Genomic DNA, 23506 nt, shown 5'->3' with positions numbered 1-23506 from the left:
CCCTGCACCCTGTGGGAGACCCAAAGAGGCTTCAGGATACTGGCTTTGGATCAGCTCAGCTCCGGCCATTGTGGCCACTTGGGAAGTAAATCATCAGATGGAAGATCTTCCTGTCTCTCTCCTCCTCTCCGTATATCTGACTTTCAAATAAAATATTTAAAAAAAAAAATGTCTGCCCCAAGAAGGTAGTTTTGGGAAGTAATGAAATTAAGTATCATTGGTCACTCAGAATCTACTAGGTTTGTTGTTGTTGTATTTGGCTTCTAAATATCTACATGTGGGTCACTGATTAAGGTAGGGAGGGTTGAGGGATGGCAGGAAGGAAGGTAGGACAAATGTGTACTTTTTTTTCTTTCTTTTTCTCCTGTAACTGCGGGTGGGGAGAGGAATGGGGAAGTGCCACACCTCGCTGTCAACGTGCGTCAGCCTCTGGGAATGGGGGGTGTTCATGTGATTTCATCTTGGGGACACCAATGTGGGGAAACATGTTCCAAGGGTGTTACTTGAGTGGTTTTGATAGTTCTGAGACATTGTTGGTTTTGTTGCACCAGCGTTAAGAAACTCCAAGGCTTATTGGATGACCAAGTCTTTCTTTAGTGCATCCACGGGTCCAGACACTTGCTGCAAAACTTGCCTAGGATAGTGGTCCAACCTGTTCTGCTTTCCATCTTCTGATGAGGTACTTGGCGTCCTCTGCTGACCTAGAAGAGCTGGCTGTCAGGTCCCCCATATGCATCTGGGTATTGCTGTCTGCTACACAGACCACAGCAACTGGAGGCCCAATCCCAGCACATGTACATGTCCCCTATCAGACCACACAACCAGCGATTTTTCCCTTGACCAGGTTCTAAGTCCAGTGGTTTAGTCAGGGAGTTGCCCCCAAGAAACTTTGTGTGGGGTTACCTCAGACCTGACTCCTGTATGTACTAGCTAGTGCAGGGTCTCATTTGGTCTTTTACCTGCACCAGCCAATGCACATACCAGTGGATGGAAGCTTCCTGGTCAGTGCCATCCCAGCCCCATATCTCACATGAACAGTCAAGTGCTATGGCATTGAGCAGCCCAGCTCACCACAGACCCAGTCTTCGTGCACACTGGTGGGTGCTGCATCCTAGTCAGTACCTCATCCTAGCTCCACCTGGTTTACCCCCAGTTCCAGTTCATCATACTGGTGAGTGCTACAGCTCTGTCCAGCCTAGCCAGCCCCTAATCCTTGCCATCAAGTGCACTGGCAGATGTTGTGGCCCACACAGACCCGGCCCCCATGTATGCTGATGATTCCTATAGCCTGACCTGGTCTCTCTTGGGCTGGGCTACCGCCAACCTCAGCCTCCTGCCCAGCGGGAGCTGCAGCATAGTTGGGGAGTTCCCCATGTTCCCCTATCAGACCATCTTACAGCCCCAGATCTTGCACGCTCAAGTAGTTGCTCAGCATAGCCTGAAAATAGCCTGCCTCGATCTGGCATTCTTGGAGGATACTGCAGCAGTGCCCAGCCAGTCCACCCCCATGCTGACTCTCAGGTGGGTGCTAAACCCAGCCCCGACTGGCCCACTTTGAGACCCCACTCTTATGTCGAACATTGGGTGGCACATCCTAACCTTGCCTGTCCCATCCCACACCCACTTTGTCTCTTCTGAATACCTGTGGGTAACGGGACCCACCTAGCCCAATCTGTCCTGCTCCCAGGTCCAGCCTACATATATGCTGAGAGGTGCTGTAGCCGTGTTCATCCCATTCTTCCCCTAGCCCTGGTTTCCACTGCAGCCTAGTGAAGAGTCTTCTAGTTCCCCTGCCAGGTCAGCTGCCAGCCTGGGCAGCGGGTGGTATAGCCTAACCTTACCCAGCCTGCCCCATCCTTTGCTGTCATGTGAACTGACAGGTGAGGTCTCCTAGCGCAGTGCACATGTGCTGGTGAGTGCAGAGGCCTGGCCTGGCATGGCCCACACTCCATCCTGGCTCTTGTGTGCCAGCAGACAATGTATCCTGGTCTGCTGTCTGGCCAGCCCTGGCGCTTGTGGTCACCAGTGGGCACTCTACAGCCAAGTTCCCGTAAGTTCTCCTACCAGGCTCGCTCCTAGACCCAGATCTCAGGCTTGTTGGCAACTGTTAAATCCCTGCCCGGCAGCGTCTGTCCCCAGTCCTAGTCTTTGCACATGTTGTCGGGTGTGCCAGTCCCCTGTGTGTCAGTGAGTTCCATGGCCTTGCATAGTTTTGCAAGTTTGTGAACCCACATAGCGCCTACAGGATCTGCCCTCAGGTCTGGTTCTTTCACATGCCAGTTGGTGTCATGGCCTAGCCTTGCCAGACAAGCCCTCTAGCTCAGGTCTGCAATGTGAGAGATTTGATCTAATCCAGACATGCTCTCCTGTGTCCCTTTTCTAAACCACCCAGTCTCTGTTGTTTACCTGTAAGTGCAATGGCCCAGTTCATGGATGCCTCGGAAGTCATCCCACCCCTGTGAAGCACTCCCTCAGCAGCCCCTACTCACACACAACTCCAAACCCATTTCCCTGGGCAATCTACAGCCCCCTTGCCAGCGCGGGTCCTGGGGTGGCCTTTCAGCAGACACACTGGCCCCTCTCACATATTTTTAAAAAAAATAGGCAACTTTGCTGGCACACTGGTATACTTAAGAGTTAGTCAACTGTTGGCTGCTTTTCTCCCAGCAGTTGCCCACAGCTGGCGTACTAAATATTCTAATAAGCAATTTGGGCAAGCAAGAAAATATCTTTGCGTATTGTTGAAGGAAGATTTTTGAATAATCTGACTTTTAACTAATGATATACTACATTCTAGACATTTGAAGGGCTACAAGACAAGAACCTGTAAACTAGGTTGCTTCCCACACCTTTATTGGCCTTAACTGACCTCACGTCTCCTATAACAAGCTATGTAGATTAGGATCTCTGTCATCCTGCACCTGAATTTAAGATTCTACATGTAGTATAATGCCACACCATTTATTTTCACCATTATAGCAAAATACAAATATTGTTATATCTTAATACCTGTTTTTTTAATCACTGAAATTAAAGTTGTTTAACTTTTAAGAATCATTTACAGGTCTATAACCTGCATTTATTATAAAAGATTTTCCTTCCTCTTATGCAATATCTATTGCATATCTATATCTATATATATATGTATATACATATAATATACAGACAGACAAACACATACACCCCATCTGCTGCTTTACTTCCCAAATGCAGTGAAGTTAGGAAACCTATTCTGGTGTTCCAAGTTCTTGAGCCATCCTTGGCTTCCCAGGTTCCTTAGCTAGACACTGGGAGGTGAACAGAACAGTGGGGTGCACCAGCACTCCGACAGGAGATCAGACTCCGACAGAATCATCAGAATGGTTGCGACCCTACTGCACCACAGTGCACATGCTTTACTTTTACCTGTTTCTCATGCTGTTTTCTGTGGTGGATGGACCATAATACATGCAAACTAGACCACAACGATTCTGATTAGGTGTGTTCCCATAATGCATTTTGTTTTCGAAATTTAAAACTCAATAACAGTTTGTGCTAATTAACCTAGAAATCGGTGAGACCTTAAGTCACTTTGTAGTAATTATATGAAAATAAAGAACAATCTACCTATCATGTTAATGGATAAGAAAATCACCTCTATATTATACTGGTTAAATCTATAACGTCTGTTAAGTGCTCACATTCCTTAGGATATCAGTTGATTTCTGCGTGTTAAAGCAGCGGTGGAGTTCCCATCAGTAATGTCTAACATGCAGTGGTGATGTCCTTTTCTGCATCCTTGCTTTTAGTGAATGTTGGCCTGTCACTAGAGGACAGATTTTTTTTTTTTTTTTAGATTTATTTATTTTTATTATAAAGCCAAATATACAAAGAGGAGGAGAGACAGAGAGGAAGATCTTCCGTCTGATGATTCACTCCCCAAATGACCACAATGGGTGGTGCTGCACCGACCTGAAGCTAGGAGCCAGGAACTTCCTCCAGGCTTCACACGTGGGTGCAGGGTCCCAAGGCTTTGGGCCATCCTCGACTGCTTTCCTAGGCCACAAGAAGGAGCTGGATGGGAATTGGATCTGCCGGGATTGGAACCAGTGCCCATATGGGATCCCGGCACATTCAAGGCGAGGACTTTAGCCACTAGGCCATCGTGCTGGGCCCTAGAGGGCAGATCTAAATGAAGGCTCATAGATTGATCGTAGCCATTTCTAGGCTAAGCTGAAAAATGTGATGAAAGCCACAGCATTTGGTTATGAGTGTGGGATCAGGGAACTTGGAGGAGACCTGCTCATCCCATCAGGGTCTGTCTTGGGAGTGACAGGTATGATCCTAATTTGATTTAAAGGTTCATAGCCAGGGGCAAGCCCAGCTTCAACCTGGCTGCTTCCCTTCTGATGCAGCTTCCTGCTGCTGCTCCTGAGAAACTGCAGAGGATGCCCCAAGTGGGAGACGCAGGAGACGAGGAAGATGCTCCTGGCTCCTCTTCAGACTGGCTCAGGTCCAGCTGTTGTCACCATTTAAGGAAAATCTCTGTCTCTTCCTTTCCCTGTGCCTCTCCTTAATCAGTCTTTTTGCTTTTTAAGGCTTGCTTATTTATTTATTTTGGGAAGTCAGACGTACCAAGAGGAGGAAAAACAGAGAGCAAGATCTTCATCCAATGATTCACTCCCCAAGTGGCCACAATGGCTGAGCTGATCCAAAGCCAGGAGTTTCTTTCGTCTGCCACGCAGGCTTTGGGCCATCCTCGACTGCTTTCCTAGAAAGCTGGATGAGAACCTGGGCCGCTGGGACACAAACTGGTGCCCATATGCGATCCCGGTGCGTGTAAGGCAATGACTTTAGCCACTAGGCTCCCATGCCAGGCCCATAAATCAGCCTTTATAAAAATGAAGATTAATAGCCTTGTTGAGGACAACTACCATGAATTAATTTTCTATCTCCTTAATACTAAGTTCTTTAGTGATTTTTTTTTTGAATAAATATATACATACAGCAATTTCCATTGTGGCATGCTGGGTTAAGTCACTTAGGCATGCCAGTTTCTTTTATCTTAGTGATAGTTCCCGTCTCAGCTACTCAGCTTGCCGTCCAGTTTCCTGCTAATGCTTTTGGGAAGGCAGCAGACAATGGCCTGAGTCCTTGGGACCCTGCTACCCCTGTAGCATGATGGGGGAGGGCTCTTGGCTGCTCACTTTGCTGTTGTCTCATCCTTGGTTATTGTAGCCATTTGGGAACTGAACTAGCAAATAGACCATCTCTCTCTGTCTGCCCCCCTCTAGCCTGCCTTTCAAATAATAACCTTTTTTTTTTTTAATGGATATATAATCACATATATTCTTCAATCTTTTTGGGTAGTAGGAGTTGTTGATATAAAACAAGTGGTAATTTGACCCTTTGTTGAGCAGACTTGCCTGGCGCCCGTGCTGTGTGTGCTCTTGTACTCACGATGGCTTTCAGAGTAGTGTATCTCCCCGAGCAGAGACCAAGGCTCAGAGATGAGCTGGTCGCGATGACGCAGCTGTGATGACCACATGTTATTATGTCACCTCTAGAATCAGCCCATTGCCACAGAAGAAAAGTCCAAGAAGTTCAAGAAGAAGCAACATGGGAAGCGCCGGAGCCAGGGCGAGATCACGAAGGAGCGAGAGGATGAGTGCTTCAGCTGCGGGGACGCTGGCCAGCTCGTGTCGTGCAAGAAGCCTGGCTGCCCCAAAGTCTACCATGCAGACTGTCTGAACCTGACCCGGAGGCCAGCAGGTCGGCTCCCAGCGCTCGTCTGACTCTGGTTCCGTTGGCCTTGATCAGAAAGAAGGGGTTCATTGCTTCTCCGTGCATGATGCTGAGGGCTGGGGTTCATGTTCTGATTCTGTAGTTGTGATTCGAGCTCACACTTCTAGGATTTAAGCAAGGGAAGCTCACCTCCTGTGTGTCAAATCCTTTACTTAGATTGTGTTTTTCGCATTCCTGTCAACCTACAGTGTCATTTTCTTCCTCTAATGCATATTAGTGTCAGGATTAGTGCAATAAATTGTTACCAATCAGTGCAGGAGTTCCTTTTGAAAGAAAATTTTTTTCTCTCACCTTATGGAAAAATGGTTGAGATAGTAGAGCTTTCGGGACATTCTGTCTGAGAGGTGGGTTGGCACCTTTCTTCCAGCTTCTACCCTACTCCTGTACCCTTAGTCGGTTCACTACCCCACTCCTGTACCCTGTAGTCGGGGTCAGTCACTAACCCGCTGCTGTACCCCTTAGTCGGTTCACTATCCCACTCCTGTACCCCGTAGTCAGGGTCAGTCACTACCCTGCTCCTGTACCCCTTAGTCGGGTCATTACCCCGCTGCTGTACCCCTTAGTCGGGTCACTACCCCACTCCTGTACCCCGTAATCAGGATCAATCACTACCCCGCTGCTGTACCCCTTAGTCGGGTCACTACCCCACTCCTGTACCCCTTACATCACTTTCGTAGGGATTTTTTTTCTCCTGATGAATTTGTAACTTTTGTCACTAGGCACAAATTTGAGCTTGTCTGACAAATGTAATACCCAGCAACTGGTAGCTGGAGATGTTGACTCCCTTTGGTAATGATCATTGCTTGGAATGTTTTAGAGATTTGAACATGCCACGTATTTTAATGAACAAAGGGAGAAGCCACTCCAGGGATAGCAGATTACACGTCACTAAAAATTGGCTTCCAGAAATCACAGCTTTAAGGTAGAGAAATGTATGTTCTTGAATTGGCTTCTTTTTAATGTGCATTTTGTCAGGAAAATGAAATAACATCAGCTGGATAGTGTGAGGGCAAGGCCGTAACATTTGCGTCTCAGAAGTAGGAAGTGGAATGAGGAATTGTTCCAGAAACAATGAACTTGGGTGGATCTGTCACACATGCTGGCTATGACAGTAATGATCTTGTTCACAGATCCAGAATGAGGTCAAGTGTGGTTTATTCTTGGGGTAGAAGCCGTTGACACGGTCAAAACTCATGTTCCATATGAAAATGGGACAACTAAGTTAGACAAGCTGTGAAATTTTTACATGATTTCCAGATAAGCATGGGCGAATCTGCTTTCATCTTTTTGCACTTGTGTAACTCTTTCTTATTCTTGTAAATGACTGTGTAGGGCATGAGTTAAGTGTCTGGATGTTTCTCTTCTAGTCGAAGATGTAAAAGTTGTAAAAGAGCAATGGACTTGGCAGACGTTGGAAGGAATAGCCAAACATTCCATCCAAAAGAAGCTTTGACGGGAGGTGCCCCACCCTCCTTGCTGGAAATGGCCATAAACATAGAGTTTATTCCTCTGCTTGTATGTGTTTGATTCCTAGCTGCTCGTGGAGACTTTGCCTTATTCCCCAGAGGGAGCTGCAGCTCTGGGAAGGAGAGGTGGCAGTGAGCTGCGTGAATTCCCTGGAGAGCTGGCAACCTGAAGGAGGCTGGCTCTGCATCCGCTTTCTGTCCTTTCTTACATGGGTCCTGTGTCTCCCAACCCCTGGTCCACTGAGCTTTTGTTTCTCTCGTGTGCTTTCAGGGAAGTGGGAGTGTCCATGGCATCAGTGTGACATCTGTGGGAAGGAAGCAGCCTCCTTCTGTGAGATGTGCCCCAGCTCCTTCTGCAAGCAGCACCGGGAAGGCATGCTCTTCATTTCCAAACTGGACGGGCGTCTCTCTTGTACTGAGCATGACCCTTGCGGGCCCAACCCTTTGGAGCCTGGGGAGATCCGTGAGTATGTGCCTCCCCCGGTCCCACTGCCTGCCGGCCCGGGGGCTCCCCTGGCACAACAGTCATCGGGGGCAGCTGCTCAGGCGCCCAAGGTATCAGATAAGGCATCTGCTGAAACCAACCAGACGCCACTCTCTAAGAAAGCTCTGGCAGGGACTTGTCAGAGGCCACTGCTGTCTGAAAAACCTCTTGAAAGAACTGACTCCAGACCCCTGCTTTTAGATAGGGTCAGAGAACTGGCTGGGTCAGGCACCAAATCCCAGTCCTTGGCATCCAGCCAAAAGCCATTGGCCAGGTCACCTTCAGTGGCAGGACCAAGACCCCAGCTATCTGACAAACCCTCTCTGGCAACTGGCCCAGGCTCCTCACCCTCTGTCAGGCCCCAGCCACTGGAGAGACCTTTGGGAACAACTGACCCACGTCTGGATAAATCTATAGGTGCTGCCAGCCCAAGGCCTCAGTCACTGGAGAAAACCCCAGTTCCTTCTGGCCTGAGACTTCTGCCACCAGACAGGCTGCTAGTGAGCAGCAGTCCCAAAGCCCAGACAGCAGACCGACCCTTGGACAAGCCCCACGTCCCTCTATCCCAGAGACTCCCGCCCACAGAAAAAGTCCTGTCCGCTGTGGTCCAGACTTTGGTGGCTAAAGAGAAAGCACTAAGGCCTGTGGACCAGAATACTCAGTCAAAAAACAGAGCTGCTTTGGTGATGGATCTCATAGACCTGACCCCTCGCCAGAAGGATCGGGCAGCATCTCCTCCTGATGGCACTCTGCAGGCTGATGAGAAGGTGCCAGTGTTGGAATCAAGCTCATGGGCTGCCAGCAAAGGCTTGGGGCATGTGCTGCGAGTGGTTGAAAAAGGCAGCGTGTCAGAACCTCTTCTCCAACCACCTGGAAAGACGGTGGCCCCTTCAGAGCACCCCTGGCAAGCTGTTAAATCACTCACCCAGGCTAGGCTTCTTTCTCAGCCTCCTGCCAAGACTTTTTTATATGAGCCAGCAACTCAGGCCTCAGGAAGAGCTCCTACAGGGGCTGAGCAGACCCCAGGACCTCCCAGCCAAGTACCGGGCCTGGTGAAGCAGGTGAAGCAGTTGGCCGGAAGCCAGCAACCAGCTGGACTTGCTGTCAAAAGTGGGCAGTCTTTCAGGTCTCTTGGGAAGGCCCCCGCCTCCCTCCCTACTGAAGAGAAGAAATTGGCAACTACAGAGCAGAGCTCCTGGGGCTTGGGAAAAGCCTCCTCAGGGGCAGGACTGTGGCCACTGGTGGCTGGACAGACGCTGGTACAGTCTTGCTGGTCTGCTGGGAGTGCACAGACATTGGCACAAACCTGCTGGTCTCTTGGAAGAGGGCAAGAGCCCAAATCAGAGCAAACTACACTTGCAGCTCTAAGCCAGGCTCCTTCTGGTCACAAGTGTGCAGAGGCGGAACAGAAGTGAGGCAGTGAATGTCACTTAACCAGACAAGCTGTCCCCCCCGCCAGGGTACCATTTGGGGAGAGGAATCTGTTCTTTATCCCCCTTACAAAGCAGATCTACCCCAATACTTCTCCACTGTTACTGTTTCTTTCATAGCAACACTCAGAACTCTTGTGATATTAGCCAGTGGGGACTTGCCGTTGTGTCCACCGTGTACGGAAATCCAAGCGGGGCCCAGCCAAGGAACAGACAAGACTCTCTTTCCTCCATCTTCTACATGGTCAACTTAAAATAAAAAGTCCATTCTGGAGTCAAACATGGAATTCAATTCCGCTGGTCAAGATGGAAGGTAGAGGGGCTCTCAGAGCTATTTCCCTACCCTGACAGATCCCCACTGGGGGCACCTGATGAACCTGTGGGCAAAACTGATGTTCTTCAAATCGGTGCAGGTTTCCTGTGCATTGTTGCATGCCGGGCCAGGTGTTAGTTACTGGTCCACCTGCAGAGGTGAACAAGGCCGGATGCCCCATCGGCGTAACATTGCTGCCTGCGCTCCCAGGCTGCTTCAAGAAACCTTTGACCAGGAAGTAACAGGAAATTCTGTGGGGCCCCAGGGCTCCACACGCATTTTGAAATATCCTTTGTGGCACCGGAAGTGGTGGTTGTGTTGAGTAAGCGTCTCCTGTGTGGAGTGTGTGTGCTACATGGACCTGCACACTCAGGCCGAGGTCTGCCGGTAGACAGAAGGGTGCCATGTCACGTCCAGGTGCTGCTGCTACCCTTGGCTCTGTGTGGGCTGCGTAGTGTCTGAAGATGCCTGGAGGAGCAGCTGGTCGGGGGGAGCTGGGCTCTATGGGAATATAGCTTTCCCAGCATCGGACGAAGGCGACTGACAAGTTTACCTTTATTTTCTACCAAGTTTCCTCTTTTGACATGAACCCACCCCATTCCCCAACACTCAGGTGCTTTCAGATTTCAGTCTCGGGCAGTAGACATAGGGAAAGCTCTGGCAAGCACTGAGCTAGACACACCAGCTGCGGGACGAGTGCCAGATCCTGATGGAAAATTACTTCTGGATCCTTTGCCCTCCTGACTGAACAGAGGGGCTCTCTCACCTCCCTGAGAACTGCTGTGCTCTCCTGTGAGAGCACCTGTCTGCTGCCGTAGCTCAGAGGCGAGCCTGGAGACAAGTGAGGCATGGTGTTGGCGCAGTGTCCTGTCTGAGATGACTCCTCGCGACTGCTGATTATCTGTTACTGCTGCCCTGAGCTGGGGCCCAAGGGCTGGGAAATCTGTCGGTGCTACCTTGCCCTAGCATTCACCCAGCTCACCGACTGCCGGCAGGAAGTGCTGTGTGGCTTGTCCCCTTGCCCGCCCCCTGCACTCTGGTCCCTAGACCAATGTGTTTACCTTTTTGCTTTGCCAACTTAGCCAACAGGCCACCCTCTGGCCCGACATCTGGCCATACCATCTCATGTATGACCCTTCACACCCTCCCCAGGAGTCTGTGTTTTATCCCAATTTCTTCCTCTTAAGTTCCTACTGCGGTTTCTCCATCACTTCCAAGGAGGGAACAGTAGTTACAGAAGCATTTGCGCTTTATAGAATCTGCTTTTATTTCCCAAAGTTTGTCTCTAGGGTTGAGACACCCGAACTCAGGCAGAGGGCCGAGGCTGGGCAGGGCTGTCCCAAGTTGAGGGGCCTCTCTCTGCATTTCCCTGAGACCTCAGAACCTCCTCTGTGAACTCCACCTGCCTAGTTCTCACTTTTAATCCTAACTCTTCCCACATCACCAGAGAGGAAAAGCTCTTTGTTCAAAAGGAAGAGAAAACATAAAGCATCTTATTTTCTTTTAAAAGAATTTTAAACCATGAAAAAGATATTTTTAAAGAAATTCACCCAGAACATTAAAGTTCACTATATTAAGTATTTATCATGTGTGAGATAATGAGTATCTAACTGCAGCTAGTAGGTCTCTTTCCCTGAGTCTCTTAGGTTGTGCGAGTAGGGTTTGCTTGGTGCCAGTCCTGTGCCCTTTCTCTCCTGCCATCGTAGTTGTGATGAGAAGATATCTGCACTGTTGGAATCTCTTCACTATGTTGTGTGTTAAATTACCGTAGCTCTTTGTTTCATGAAATAAACTGTGAATTGGGGGGTGGGGCGTGCAGGCTATGTAAACATTTAAATGGAGAAGTTTCATCCTGAACTGGCTTCGCTGAAGTACGCTTTGGTAGGTAACTGGCTCCATGGCCATCTAGTTGGCGTCTCACAAGACGGGAAAGAACTGAGGGAAGGGGAGCCAGGATTGGCCACTGCATGGTCCGGTTTGGTTCATTCCACTCTCCACCATTCCGGAGGCTGCTTCCCAGACCCGCCGTAGTGGGTTTTGCGGGGCAGCTCTTCACCTCAGTGGGTGAACACCAGGCTTCCATCTCATCACAGCATCTGAGTTTAGACTGTTAAGATCATGGAAGCAGTCCCTTTCCAAGCAGAGGCAGCATCCTTACATGCGAGAAGGGGGAGGGGTGACTGCCAGCCCTTTCTATCTAATCCAACCTATCAAGGGACCCTTTCTCTAAGAGGGTGTGATTGGCAGCTGAAGGATATCTTATAGAAAATTCATGATCATTATGCAGGATTGGTTTTATGGTATTTGCCTAAGTCCTTGGAAATTGTGTCCTCAAGGTAGTCCATCTCTGACCCAGAATTAGGAGGAATTTTTAGGGGCAGACCAATAACCTCTCCTGGCTGTGTGTACTCAGAAGAAAAGTATGGAATTGTTTGAAATGTGCATTCAAATAGGAGGAAAAAAAAAAAAGCTATTTCTGCTACAGAGAATCCACGTTTAAAAAAAGTCTGCTTTCGGCTGAAGTCCCCTAGTTTGTGCCGAGCCTCTTCTGAACCAAAGCCGTACCTTCTGCATTGATGAAAATAATGACTTCCATTCTTTGCTTCTCCTGCTCACTGCAGTCAGGGTTTGATAAAAAATATACCTTCCATGCTTTCCCGGGTTCAGCACCCCCTGCTTGCTGTCATCTGAGATGGGGTTCCTGGAGGGAGGTCTGGTCCTGGCAGGGGAGCACTAAGCTGGGATATTTTACCCTTTGCTCCTAGCAAGTGGGATTACTCCTAAGGCTTTTGTTTTGGAATAGTGACACCTTTGGGCTTGTCAGCCAGTCAGGGAGTCCCAGCGTCCTCGCTAGGCTCCTGGCAAGAAAGGCAGCCCCTTCCCAAGCTGTTCCATGTCACACATTCCAGATCATTTAGAGCTAAGTGGCTGCTGCGTGAGCTTTTGGTTGGCTGTGGCAGGGAACTCAGCTGAGCTCCCTAGGGCCAGAGGTTGCTGTAGTGTATATTGAAATAAGAATAGAAAATTGCATTGTATACAAAAATCGTAATGATGGTGCTAATTTCATGTTAAAGATAAGCACTGCCAAGAATGGGGACTGGTGACTTGAGAAACCCAGGCTCCTGGTAGGGAGATTGTTATGGAGGACAGAGCAGAGCCTCGGTGAAGCTGGCATCCAGCCCTAGTGATGGCCGGCACTATCCAGAGGTGGACGAGATTGTGGATCTAGACGAAGGTGGCCAGAGTTTCTCAGGGCTGGGGTCACCTTGTCCATAGCCTCCGTCCACACTGCCTGAAACAGGCTGGTAGAGAGCTCTAGGTGTGGGGTCTCCCTTGGTTACCTCCTGCCCCTCTCTACCTCTTCCAGCCTCTTGGGAGCACCTCTATTGCTTATGAAGATGAAGGGGAGTATTTCTTAAGGAAGTGGGAAGAGTTTATTTTATTTAGAAGTCCACAACCTTGGAAGAAATGTGTCCTGCCGGCATAAGCAAAAATAGCATGTCACAAACTCTCCTGCGATCCCGCCTCTGGAGCTGCTGTCCCAGGACCTGGAGAATATCGGGCTCTCGGGGCTTCCGGCACAACACCCTGGGAGCTGGAGAAGGCACAAGAGGCAGAAGCAGAAATGGTCCTAGGTGCTTCACACCTCTAGGGTCGGGCAGAGCCCAGCGGTGTCCAGCCGAGGCAGGTTCCGCCTGTGTGTGCATGAGGGGCGGGGGACAGCGTGGACGGGCGCTCCTAGGAGAGCAGCTTTCTAGGTCTTGGCAAAGAAACAAGCTGATGACAGAGATCTATCTTTATATTTTTTCAGAAAAGGAGACGGGGGACAGCCAAGGTCTGTCATGGTTTTCTTTGTGCTCACTCCCGCCCCCACAGATTGTCAGCTGTAGGTGAAACTCCTAGTGAAAAAAGAGGGGAGCCCTGTGCTAGGAGTCTCCATAAACATGTACTGTAATTCTTTGTACATAGAAAAATTACTGTAAAGTAAAGTTTAACTTTACTCTTCCGGCCCTTGCCCTGTGTTTTATTTTGCTGTTCTGGGGAGATACAGCCCTGCAGGATGGAGGATCGGTTTGGGGTGAGAACAGAAGTCACTCAAGAGTTCCACAGGGGACAGCCCAGCGGAGCTGAGCCTCCGTCCAGGCCCTCTATGGGAGTAACATAGGTTTCCTTGGCTGCTGGGAGTGGCTGGTGTGTTTCAGAACCCTCCACAGGAAGTCTCCATCACTCATGGAGGAAGAGCACTTTGAGGAATTGGCTTTTAAAAAAGGAAGTGGAACCAAAGCACTTTACAAATGAGTCAGACCTTGTTGGGCAGGTGCTGAGTCCTAGGACTCTGCACGAGCCTAGAAGCAGTGGAGCAGAGGCTCCTGGCCCGGGCCTCACCCACCACACCGGAAAAGGTGGCGTTCCTTCTGGTGGATCGGGAGGCATCATCCTGTGAACCTTAACACCTGCGACTTGGAGCAGCTCTGGGGGTCTGCCCATCTGACCGTGTCCTTGCTGTCCTCGCCATCCCGCCCTTCGAGCACACAACCTTCAGGATTCACAGCTGCTGAAGGGTCAGTCTTAGTAGCCGCCCATTTGGATGCCAAATCCCTGAACCCTTTCTTGTCTTGGAGAACTTGAATTCTTTCCCACCATGAAACCACAGCGTAGACTGTCAGAAGCTGAGCACCTGAGCCATGGGCCTGATGTCCGATGGCCAAGACGTGCCAGGCTCGACCCTGTCCTTCTGGGCTGTACCTCTCACTGGGGTCAGAGTGGCAGAGACACCCTCTGGCATCTCAGTCACAGCCTCCCTAGAGGCCTGGCTAGGTGTCCTGGGAAGGTGTCCTCACACCTGGACCACAGAGCAGGGACAGGGGCTGAGTGTGATTCACAGTGCACTCATTTTATTTACAGATCATAAGCCACTTAAGTAATCTGCAGATAACAACAGGTGTTGTCCCGGGCAGAAACCTGAGGTCCAAATCGGCCCTTAGCCCTCCTCTTGCCCACAGCCAGCCCAGTGCTGCCTCCGTGCCATGGGCCAGCACAGGCAGGTGCCACCTCTGCTGCCACGGGGACGTGGGGTAGCTCAGACATTGGACCACCTGAGCCCCGGACAGGAGCTGGGTTCCAGCCCCTCTGGGGAATTCCATCAATCCCCCCAGGCCAGGTGAGTGGTGACTCAGTGATGACAACAGCTGTAGAAGTAGGGATTGGCCTTCTGGCCCAGATCCACGCCCTTGTCCTCTGAAAGAGAGAGGTGGCAGCTCAATGGCAGGAAGGGGCAGCACACTGAGCCCAAAGTCGGACAGCGCACAGAAACACACACCTGTCATCACCTGGAAGGCAGCCACGCTGACGTAATCCTCTGCCACTTTCTGGAAGAGCTCGTCTGACAGGAAAAGGATGTCTGTGAGGCTGGAGGAGCCAGAGCCAGAATCTCCCAGCCTTGGGCATCCCTGCCTGGTCCTGCAGTGGGGACCCAGGACATCACTCACCAACACTCTGGCCTGTCTTGCTAGATGTTTCAAAGAGCTGAGCTTGGATATCTGTAAAGAAAAGTGATTCAGCCTCGTACCCGAGAATCAAGGAGACCATCTCCCCTCATCCCACGGGTTCACAGGAGCCTCAATGCCCTACCAGAAGGCCTTGCCCTAGAAGGCCCTCCCCCTCCCGCTCCCTGAAGGAATGGAGGAGGAGCACCTACTGTCTGCGTAGTCCTGGACATCGTGAAAATCCACACGCCGCCGTCGCCGGTCCTCCTCCAGCAGGTCACTCTTGGTGCCACAAAGGTAGATCTGACAACCCTGGGGCAGACCACAAGGTCACTATTGACTCCACAGCCTGAGGCAGCGCCCCGACCCCACGCCCCAGCAGGGCTGAGGTCTTGCCACCCACCTCCTCCAGGCTACGCAGCTCCTTCACCCAGAACTTGGCTCGCTCAAAGCTGCTGCTGTCGGTGAGGTCTTGACATCAGGCATGTGGAGAAACACGACCAAGGGTCAGGGGCGCCGTTTCCTGGTCCCCACCCCTTGCCTGAGGAAAAGGGACAATCTGGGAATCCCTCTTACCATAGCAGACGATGGCAGCCTTGGCGCCCCTATAGTAGATTCTGCTCATGGCTTCATAGCGTTCGGAGCCTGCTGTGTCCTTAAGCGGGGGTCGGGGGACAGGCTGGTACCTGGCCCGGGTTACTGGGCTGTACCCCGCCCCATCCTCCCTTCCAGGAACCCAGGGTCCCAGAAGCCCAAGTCGGCCCAGCCAACCCCAAGCACCTTCCCCCAGCCAGGATGCTCCGGAGACTCACCCAAATACCCAGAGTCACCGTCCGGTCTCCGACAGACATCACTTTGGCCACGAAGGCAGCCCCGATGGTCTGCAAGGACGGGTGGTTGGCCATCAGGCCCGCGGGCACCCGCCGGCTCCCTCCCACGCGCCCGCGCCGAGGGGCGCACTCACGTTCTGGTAGGGCCCCACCAGGAAGCGGTCGTGCACGTAGCGCTCCACCAGGCTCGTCTTGCCCACGTACTCCTTGCCCAACATCACCACCTTGACGTCCACGCGCTGCCCGCTCATGCTCCCGGGGGCGCGAGGCCAACCCGGGCAGCGCCCCCACCAAGCCTCAGAGCCCGACCCCAAGCGCTAACCCCGCCGCTCGCGCCCGCGCCGTGGTCTGGCGTCTCCGGCTCGGGACGCCGGAGCCTCGTGGGCCGGCGCCCTCCACGCGCCGCACCGATGGCTGCTGCGACCCTCGCCCGGCCGCCCGGCCCCGCGGAGCCCCTCAGGGGCCGCGATCGCACGCTAGGACCCCCTCAGGGGCCGCGATCGCACGCTAGGACCCCCTCAGGGGCCGCGATCGCACGCTAGGACCCCCTCAGGGGCCACGATCGCACCCTAGGACCCCCTCAGGGGCCACGATCGCACCCTAGGACCCCCTCAGGGGCCGCGATCGCACCCTAGGACCCCCTCAGGCCCGCGGAGCCCCTCAGCCCCCTTCGCACCCTAGGACCCCGTCCGTCTGGCTCGCACCCGCGTTCCCCTCGGGCCCGCTCGGGCCGCAGCGTCGCGACGCCGGAGGGAGGCCGGGGGGCGGAGCCGAGCGGTCACGTGGGCGGCGCCGGAAGCGGGGCAGCTGCGGCGCCGCGCCGGAAGTGGCGGGCGGCCGGACAGGTCCTCATGGCGGCGACGGCTTGGGCGCGGCGCAGAGGCCACTGACTGGAACTGCGAGCCTGGCGGGCGTGCGCCGAGCCCCGGCCCGGCCCGGCCTCCCGCGTGCCCCCGCACCCCTGATGCTGTGCGGGCGCTGAGTCCGCCGCGGCCGGGACGATGGTGAAGTATTTCCTGGGCCAGAGCGTGCTCCGAAGTTCCTGGGACCAAGTGTTCGCTGCCTTTTGGCAACGATACCCGAATCCCTATAGGTACGTTACCCGGACCAGCCGACCCTGTCCGAGCAGCGCCCTCTCGCCCCGGGCAGGCTGCAGCTAGGGGCGAACCCCCGACCCCTGGGGCACGGGGAGGACTCGGGCTCGTGGCCGGTGTTTCCTGGAGGCCCCGGTCCAAGGTCCTCCCTGGGAACTGGGGCGGCAGGTCCGGCGGGCGCTCCCCACTGGGAGCTGGAATTTGCCCCGGGACACACTCCGAGGACTGCTAGCTCAGGTGTGAGCCAGGCAGCAGGTCGCCCTTGCAGCAGGATCGCCGGAGGCGCTCAGCGGCGACCCCCAAGCCAGGGAGTCCCTCCCCCCCAACACACACCCGCACACCCAGGCAGGCTGCTGAGGGCTGCCTTCGCTCTGCCACCTGCAGCAAACATGTCCTGACGGAGGACATAGTGCACCGGGAGGTGACCCCTGACCAGAAGCTCCTGTCCCGGCGACTCCTGACCAAGACCAACAGGATGCCCCGCTGGGCAGAGCGACTGTTCCCCGCCAACGTCGCCCACTCGGTGTACATCCTGGAGGACTCTATTGTGGACCCACAGAATCAGACCATGACCACCTTCACTTGGAACATCAACCACGCCCGGCTGATGGTGAGCCAGCCCTGTGAATGACCCCCAGGCTGGCAGCCTCCCTGCACCTGCCCTGACTTTCACACCCTAGGGGTGGGGCACGCTGTGGGTGGGGCCCGCAGGTGTGGTGCCAGACGGGCCTTCTTGCTCCACATTATTTTGTTCTTGAAAGAGTTATTCTGATTTGTTGAACAGACACATTTAGAGAGATGGACTACCTCCTGGTTCACGCCCCAGTTGACCACAAGGGCTGGGGCTGGTCAGGCATCCAGAGCTTCTTCCAAGTCTCCCATGTGGGTACAGGGGGTCCAAGGACTTGGGCCGTCCTTTGCTGCTTTCCCAGGCCACAAGCAGGGAGCTGGATGGGAAGTGGAGCAGCCGGAGCTTGAACTGGCATCTGTACAGGATGCTGGCCATTGTAGGCTGGAGCTTAACCCATTGTACCACACTGTGACTGCAGGAGCTTCTGCCTCATGAGATTGTGGTTCAAGGACCATCCCAGTGTCTCCACCGGACATTCTCTGTGGCTCGGTCATCCCGTGAGGGAGAGGTTCCTGTAGCAGAGTATACTAAGCAGAGCCCTTGCCTTGGGTGCAGCCACACCTAGCATGTGAATTGCTCTGACAGGCTTTCAGAGAATTCCCCTTCTCGCCTTGTTTACCCAGTAACCCGAAGTGATGGACATCACTGGATTGCGCAAAGAGGGAAGTGAGACCCAGAGAGAGAGGAAGTGTGTGGTACCTGATGAGCATGCCATAGGCTGTGTCCACACTAGGCATGGGCTGGGCCCTGAGAAGTGGCTGCCTGAAGGAGGGGTTCTTGTTCAAGGGATGGGTACTGTGGGGTCTGTCATACATTTAGGGTCGCTAGCACACGCAGGAAGCTAGACACCTGGGGCGGGCCAGGGGACAGCAGGCTGCACCCCTGGGGTGTGTGACATAGAGGACCAAGGTCCCATTCATGTCCATGGCATGTGCCCGGTGCATCAGAAGGGTCCCCAAGGCAGCTGTGAGAGATCAGAAGGGACTGTGTGGCCACCTTGTCCTCCACCCGCGCCTGGAGCTGGCAGGGGCTCCAGCGCTGCCCTTCAGGCAGGCTGAGCACTGTCACTGAGGTCCGTGTGCCTCTCGCACAGATGGTGGAGGAGCGATGTGTTTACCGGGTGAACGAGGACAACAGTGGCTGGACCGAGATCCGCCGGGAAGCCTGGGTCTCCTCCAGCTTGTTCGGCGTTTCCAGAGCTGTTCAGGTGAGCGGTGTCGTGGGGCCCACACCTGGGCCCAGGGCTCTCTGCCGTCAGGGTCGGTAGGCAGCTCTGAGTCCTTGTCCTCTCTTCTTCCACCAGGAATTTGGCCTTGCCCGGTTCAAAAACAACGTGACCAAAACTATGAAGGGTTTTGAGTACATCTTGGCCAAGTTGCAAGGTGAGAGCTTGGGGGACAGCCCCTTAAAGGCAGCCTGGGCTCAAAGCCTGCCTCAGCCCACCCAGCGAGTGGTCTGTCTCATCAAGGGTGGGGGAGGCCGTGAATGTGGGCACCTGGATGTACCAGCCAAGTGTTTTGGTGGGGGCAGTGACAGGGTTGGTCTAGGGCCTCATCCAAAGCCAGTGCCGGGCCCTGTTGCTGCAGGTGAGGCGCCCTCCAAGACACTGGTTGAGACAGCCAAGGAAGCCACCGAGAAGGCCAAGGAGACGGCACTGGCAGCTACAGAGAAAGCCAAGGACCTGGCCAACAAGGCGGCAAGCAAGAAGCAGCAGCAACAGCAGCAGTTTGTGTAGCTGGCCTGGCCCCCAGGGCCCGGGCCTCCCCACCACTGCCCCTGCACCTCTACACACACTGCACTCAGCCCCTCAGCCCACACCCCTGTACTTGGTGATTAAAAATCAGCTTGCAGCCCTCTCTGCTGTTTGGGTGGGGGCGGGGTGGTGGCTTCTGTCCGCCGTGGGCAGCTGCCGGCAGCAGGGCTACGGCGCCGCCAGGCACAGACTGTAAGCTCCATGCGGGCAGGGCGCGGTTTTGTCCTTTGATGTGTCCCTGCTACCTGGAACAAATAGCTGGCACATTACAGACACTCAATAAACACTTACTGAATTCAGTCAGCCCCAGCTCTGGGTCCAAACCTTGGCTCCACTGTTGGCTGGCCCTCAGGCAGTATGGAGGTGATACCCCGATTTCCTCTTTCTTGGGGAGGGGGTTCCCACTGTTGGCGGGAAAGAACCAGAGCAGTTACAAAGGAGGCTTTTAATGAAAATACTGGGCAGTCTGTGTCATGGGCAGAGGGCATGAGGATTCAGGTGGTTTCTGGCCCCACTGGGGCCAGCAGAGGATAAGTGCTAGAGAGAGCCTGGAAGGGCAAGCTAGGACCCCAGCCCCCTTGCTGTACAGGGGCTGGGGAGCCCCAGTCGCTTCCAGATGAGGGGTACCCCTGGCAGCCAGCAGGGGCGGCTTAGCACCCACTCCCACATCGGGGTCCTTTGAGTCCATTACAACAAGTGACTCCCAGCAGCGCTGGAGGCTTGGCAGGGCGTCTCCTGCGGCTCAGCCGACAGGCAGGGAAGGTGAGGCCCAGGCGCCGGGGCAGTCGGCATCAGAGCCAGGCGCTGGCGCCGTGCGAGTAGCTGTGCTCCCGGCCGGCGCTGAAACTCCGCAGCAGGTCTGCCTCGCCGGTAAACACCAGGCTCTCCACGTCCACGTCCACGTCTAGTTCCTCTGCACAGGGAAGGCCGGTCAGGAGGGCCCCTTCCCCCCTTCCCCGCCGCCACCCGGGCCTCGGGCACTCACCTTGATCAGAGTCCGAGCGTTCCGAGGAGAGGCCCGACGAGTCCAGGCTATGTGTGCGCAGTCGCTCCCGCTCCCCGCTGCTGGACAGCCCGCCCAGCCGCTCCAGCTGCCGCCGCAAGCTCTGCTGCTGACTGCGCAGCTTCTCCTTGAGCCGTTGGGCCCGCTGCTCCTGCTCCTCCAGCTTCTGCAGACCCAGGAAAAGCCAGTGCCGGGTCACCTGGAGTCTGGGTCCCACCCAGCTCCATGTGCCAGAACGCCCCGTGTAAGAGGAGCTGCAGGGTAGATTCATTTCCACCCCATACGAGTCTCCTTTGGAGTACTGCCAACTAATTTAAAAATTGTTAGAAAGCTGTAGACCAGACAGCCTGCCAGCTTCTAACCCCCGGGGGCGGGGGGCGTGGGAAGGGGGCTAAGCCTTGGGTGTCAGCCCCGCCCCCACCCTTCCTTGCAAAGCCCCAAACGGGTGACCATTCAGCCAGGAGGGGCTGGGGGAGAAGAATGAATAATAGCTGCATGAGGCACAAGGATGCTAGGACACGCAGCTCAGCTCTCTGGTGAAGAGTGGGTAGAGGAAATACGGCTGTTTAGCAGGTTTGAAGGGCCCTGAGTCCACAAGAAGTAAGAGACCGAGACACTATCCTGCTAGAGTGTGCAGCAGAAGCTGGGCAAAATGGAAGAGAGCTCGGTGAAGACCAAACAGGAAACAGGTGGAAAATCAGAAGTCCAGGAGCAGGTGTGGGTCAGCATCCCGGGCACATGGCATCCACCTGACAGCCAGGCCAGATGAGCCGCACGTGAGAAGCAGGCCCTCGGGGCTGGCCAGACTTGTTCTACCACAGCAGGTGGGGTGGGGACACGGTGTAATGACAGCAGCAAGGAGACGGCGTGGACACGTCCCATGACCATGATTTATTTGCCGGATGACACAAGGCCATGCTAGAGCCTAGAATAGTTTTGGCAGAGCCAGCACACAATAAATACTAGTCAAAGGAAAGAATGCAGGTCAGGCACCCATGCGCCTCCCATCGCCTGTGTGGCCCTGCCCTTGGCCCCGCCATGCCTCCATCTCTCCCTTTGAGTGTAACTTCCAAAGCCACTTGATTCAAATCACCAGGGCTGCCTGAGCCGGGCCTTGGGCATAGCCACTCCTGCCCACCAGGGGGCGCTGGCCTCCCCGAGCCCTTTCCAGTCCGGGTATCTTGAGTGCTGGCCAGAGCATCAGCATGGGCAGCCCTGAAAGACCCGGAAGGGCAGAGAGAGCGTCGCCTGTCCACGATGCAAGGGGCCCTTCCACAAGAACCTAGAGTCTGCTCAACAGCTGTGCCTTTAGCAAGTGAGGCCTCAGCGCCATCCACTTACTCGATTTGGAAACCAGGAGCACAGAAGGCTCTGCTAGCCAGGTGCCACGCTGGACCCCCACTCCCTGCACGAGACAACCCCTCACCTGAATGTGCGTCCTGGCACGGCGCAGCAGGCTCAGCGTCGTGTACCGGGCGCAGTCGGCCCCCAGGGGCATCTGTTGTTTCAGCTGCTCCAGGCACCGCTTCAGCTGTGCCCTCCTGTGGGGGGATGGAACGGGAGGGCAGTGCCAGCCCTGCCTTGACGGCCAGAGGGGAGTGGGGGAGGAAAGGCTGGAATGGGGGGTCGGGGAGAGGAATGGTTCAAGGGCTAGGCACTGCCACTCACCTGCGCTTCTCCAGCTCGTTGTGCACGGACCTGCCGAGGTCAGGGGGCAGGGTGAGGAGCCGTCAGGCACCACCCTTCCCCACAGTCCCCAGTCCCCCCTTCCCCAAAGCACAAAACCCACCCCAGCAAGCTCAGCAAGAGAGGAGGAAGGTGTGTCTCCAAGCGGCAGGGGGTCCGAACGAGGGTTCCAGCCTGATTGGCTGGCAGGTGCCTCCTGGACACCGGTGGCAGCTAAGCAGAGAAGCAAGCGTCCAACAGTGGGGTCTGCAGGGAGAGGTGCTCACACAGGTGGCGGCAAACAAGGAGAAGGAGGAAGCCTGACCACAGGGGGGTGGATGCAGGAGGTGGTGTGATGACTGGGGGCGCAGGACTGCAAGGGCACAACCCAGGTGATCCCAAAACAGTCCTTGACTTAATAACAACAAAGATGTATGTTTGGGGAGGAAGGGATGTTACAAGTGTCTGGATGCCCCCCTCCCCAGCAGGGTACCTGGCCCAGAAGATGCAGGCAGCAAGGAGGAAGTGAGCTGCAAGAGGAGCCCCATGACGGATGGCGCCCAGCATTTGCCCACCCCACCACATCCCTACTCCTCTGCTGCCCTTACCGTCCGCTGTCCAGCGCTGCCGGCTGCGGGGGTCGCTTCCTCCTCCTGTAGATGGTGCCCTGACTGCGGTGCGGGCACAGGGACGCGTATCCGTGCTCGGCCTCTGCCAGACAGAGCGCCCCCAACATCCCTTAATCAGGCTGGACGGCCAACCAGGAGCTTTTGGCGCCAGGACAATTCTCCCCCAGCCCGACCGGCCGCAGAAGCCTCTGGAGCTGAGGACAGAGGCGCCCCGGGACTGCTGACCCTAAAACCGTGTATCCTCCCAGCAGCGACCCGAGTCCCGCCCAGGCCGGTGTCAGCGAAGTCGCCAGCCCCCGGGCTAGCCAAGGGTTCTCCCTCACCCCTCTCGCGGCGCTCCAGGAACTCGGCCGCCTGCAGCAGGACCTGGATGTTGCTGGCCACGGGCTCCATGTAGGCGACCGCTGGGGGCGGGCGAGTCCGGGGTGGCTGGCCCGAGCAGAAGCTCCACCACTTTTGTTACAATGTAACTGACACGGTGCAACAAACACGGGCGCCTCGCCCCGCCCCCAGGACGCCCCGCCCCGGGGCCGGCAGTCCGCCCTCCTGCAGTCCGCCGGCCCAGGGCAGCTCGGGGTCTCTCGCGGGGCCATGGTCGGCCTGCGTCCCGAGCCTGGACCGGCCCTGGGCGTCCGGGGCGCTCGGGCGCCGGGCCGGTGCTCGCAGCAGGTGCCCGGCTCCCGGGGGCCCCCCGATCGTCCCCGTGGAGGCCCCTGGGGCCCCGCCGCTGCACGTGCGCGCTCTGGAGGCGGGGCCAGCCGGGACCCCCTCGTCCATTGGCCCACTGCCTCCCTGGACACCCAGTGGGCACCCTGGGGGCGGGACCGGGCGCCCCTGCAGCCCCATTGGCTGGGGCGCGGCCACGCCTCCCCGCCGCGGCCCACCCTTTCGGGCGGGAAAAGAAGCAGGTTTCAAATTTGAAAACCCGGGCGGCGGGG

General features: G+C 55.0%; 4 protein-coding genes across 15 annotated transcripts in view; 2 read left to right on the top strand and 2 right to left on the bottom strand.

Moving 5' to 3' along the window:
* NSD1 (nuclear receptor binding SET domain protein 1) overlaps positions 1 to 9438 on the top strand; it is a 101518-nt gene extending 92080 nt beyond the window's left edge. For all 8 annotated transcript variants that reach the window (XM_041004570.1, XM_041004296.1, XM_041004223.1 and 5 more), the window contains 2 exons: positions 5547 to 5751; positions 7522 to 9438. In XM_041004570.1, the coding sequence (XP_040860504.1) occupies positions 5547 to 5751; positions 7522 to 9149 (1833 nt within the window). In that variant the 3' untranslated portion in view covers positions 9150 to 9438. The remainder of the gene's footprint in view (positions 1 to 5546; positions 5752 to 7521) is intronic.
* A 4912-nt stretch (positions 9439 to 14350) lies between these two features.
* RAB24 (RAB24, member RAS oncogene family) lies at positions 14351 to 16251 on the bottom strand. Of its 3 annotated transcripts, none has more exons than XM_040963082.1 (8): positions 15928 to 16251; positions 15776 to 15844; positions 15540 to 15618; positions 15367 to 15434; positions 15176 to 15275; positions 14967 to 15017; positions 14798 to 14860; positions 14351 to 14715 (listed from the first exon to the last, which is right to left on the bottom strand). In XM_040963082.1, the coding sequence occupies exons 1-8, from the start codon at positions 16042 to 16044 to the stop codon at positions 14651 to 14653; spliced, it is 612 nt and encodes a 203-aa protein (XP_040819016.1). In that variant the 5' UTR covers positions 16045 to 16251; the 3' UTR covers positions 14351 to 14650. The 3 variants fall into 3 exon arrangements, with proteins under 3 accessions (XP_040819016.1, XP_040818837.1, XP_040818924.1); XM_040962903.1 differs by having other exon boundaries at positions 14808 to 14860; XM_040962990.1 differs by lacking the exon at positions 15928 to 16251 and having other exon boundaries at positions 14808 to 14860; positions 15540 to 15649; positions 15776 to 15841.
* Positions 16252 to 16625: 374 nt separating this feature from the next.
* Positions 16626 to 19570, top strand: PRELID1 (PRELI domain containing 1). Of its 2 annotated transcripts, none has more exons than XM_041004038.1 (5): positions 16626 to 16886; positions 17272 to 17497; positions 18612 to 18725; positions 18822 to 18900; positions 19138 to 19570. In XM_041004038.1, the coding sequence occupies exons 1-5, from the start codon at positions 16795 to 16797 to the stop codon at positions 19251 to 19253; spliced, it is 627 nt and encodes a 208-aa protein (XP_040859972.1). In that variant the 5' UTR covers positions 16626 to 16794; the 3' UTR covers positions 19254 to 19570. The 2 variants fall into 2 exon arrangements, with proteins under 2 accessions (XP_040859972.1, XP_040859898.1); XM_041003964.1 differs by having other exon boundaries at positions 19105 to 19570.
* Positions 19571 to 19705: 135 nt separating this feature from the next.
* MXD3 (MAX dimerization protein 3) lies at positions 19706 to 23029 on the bottom strand. 2 transcript variants are annotated; one of them, XM_041003849.1, is made up of 6 exons: positions 22892 to 23012; positions 22548 to 22650; positions 21943 to 21972; positions 21701 to 21815; positions 20257 to 20440; positions 19706 to 20184 (listed from the first exon to the last, which is right to left on the bottom strand). In XM_041003849.1, exons 1-6 carry the CDS (start codon positions 22959 to 22961, stop codon positions 20063 to 20065), a joined length of 624 nt encoding a protein of 207 aa, XP_040859783.1. In that variant the 5' UTR covers positions 22962 to 23012; the 3' UTR covers positions 19706 to 20062. The 2 variants fall into 2 exon arrangements, with proteins under 2 accessions (XP_040859783.1, XP_040859699.1); XM_041003765.1 differs by having other exon boundaries at positions 19706 to 20440; positions 22892 to 23029.
* Positions 23030 to 23506: the final 477 nt, after the last annotated feature.

This window comes from Ochotona curzoniae, unplaced genomic scaffold (assembly GCF_017591425.1).
Source record: "Ochotona curzoniae isolate NIBS_2020 unplaced genomic scaffold, NIBS_Ocur_1.0 contig_1, whole genome shotgun sequence".
Classification (NCBI taxonomy): Eukaryota; Metazoa; Chordata; class Mammalia; order Lagomorpha; family Ochotonidae; genus Ochotona; species Ochotona curzoniae.
Note: the sequence above shows the minus strand (reverse complement) of the source record. Positions and strands in the feature narration are given on the sequence as shown.

Coding starts and splice junctions, on each gene's coding strand:
- RAB24 (XM_040962903.1), bottom strand. CDS start 16,044: ATGAGCGGGCAGCGCGTGGACGTCAAGGTGGTGATGTTGGGCAAGGAG. Junction 15,018..15,175: donor TGTCCAGGACTACGCAGACA/GTAGGTGCTCCT, acceptor TTTTCTTTACAG/ATATCCAAGCTCAGCTCTTT. Junction 14,861..14,966: donor CAAGACAGGCCAGAGTGTTG/GTGAGTGATGTC, acceptor TTTTCCTGTCAG/ACGAGCTCTTCCAGAAAGTG.
- PRELID1 (XM_041003964.1), top strand. CDS start 16,795: ATGGTGAAGTATTTCCTGGGCCAGAGCGTGCTCCGAAGTTCCTGGGAC. Junction 16,887..17,271: donor CGATACCCGAATCCCTATAG/GTACGTTACCCG, acceptor TGCCACCTGCAG/CAAACATGTCCTGACGGAGG. Junction 18,726..18,821: donor GCGTTTCCAGAGCTGTTCAG/GTGAGCGGTGTC, acceptor TTCTTCCACCAG/GAATTTGGCCTTGCCCGGTT.
- MXD3 (XM_041003765.1), bottom strand. CDS start 22,961: ATGGAGCCCGTGGCCAGCAACATCCAGGTCCTGCTGCAGGCGGCCGAG. Junction 21,973..22,547: donor GCAGCGCTGGACAGCGGACG/GTAAGGGCAGCA, acceptor TGACCTCGGCAG/GTCCGTGCACAACGAGCTGG. Junction 20,441..21,700: donor GTGCCAGGACGCACATTCAG/GTGAGGGGTTGT, acceptor CTGGGTCTGCAG/AAGCTGGAGGAGCAGGAGCA.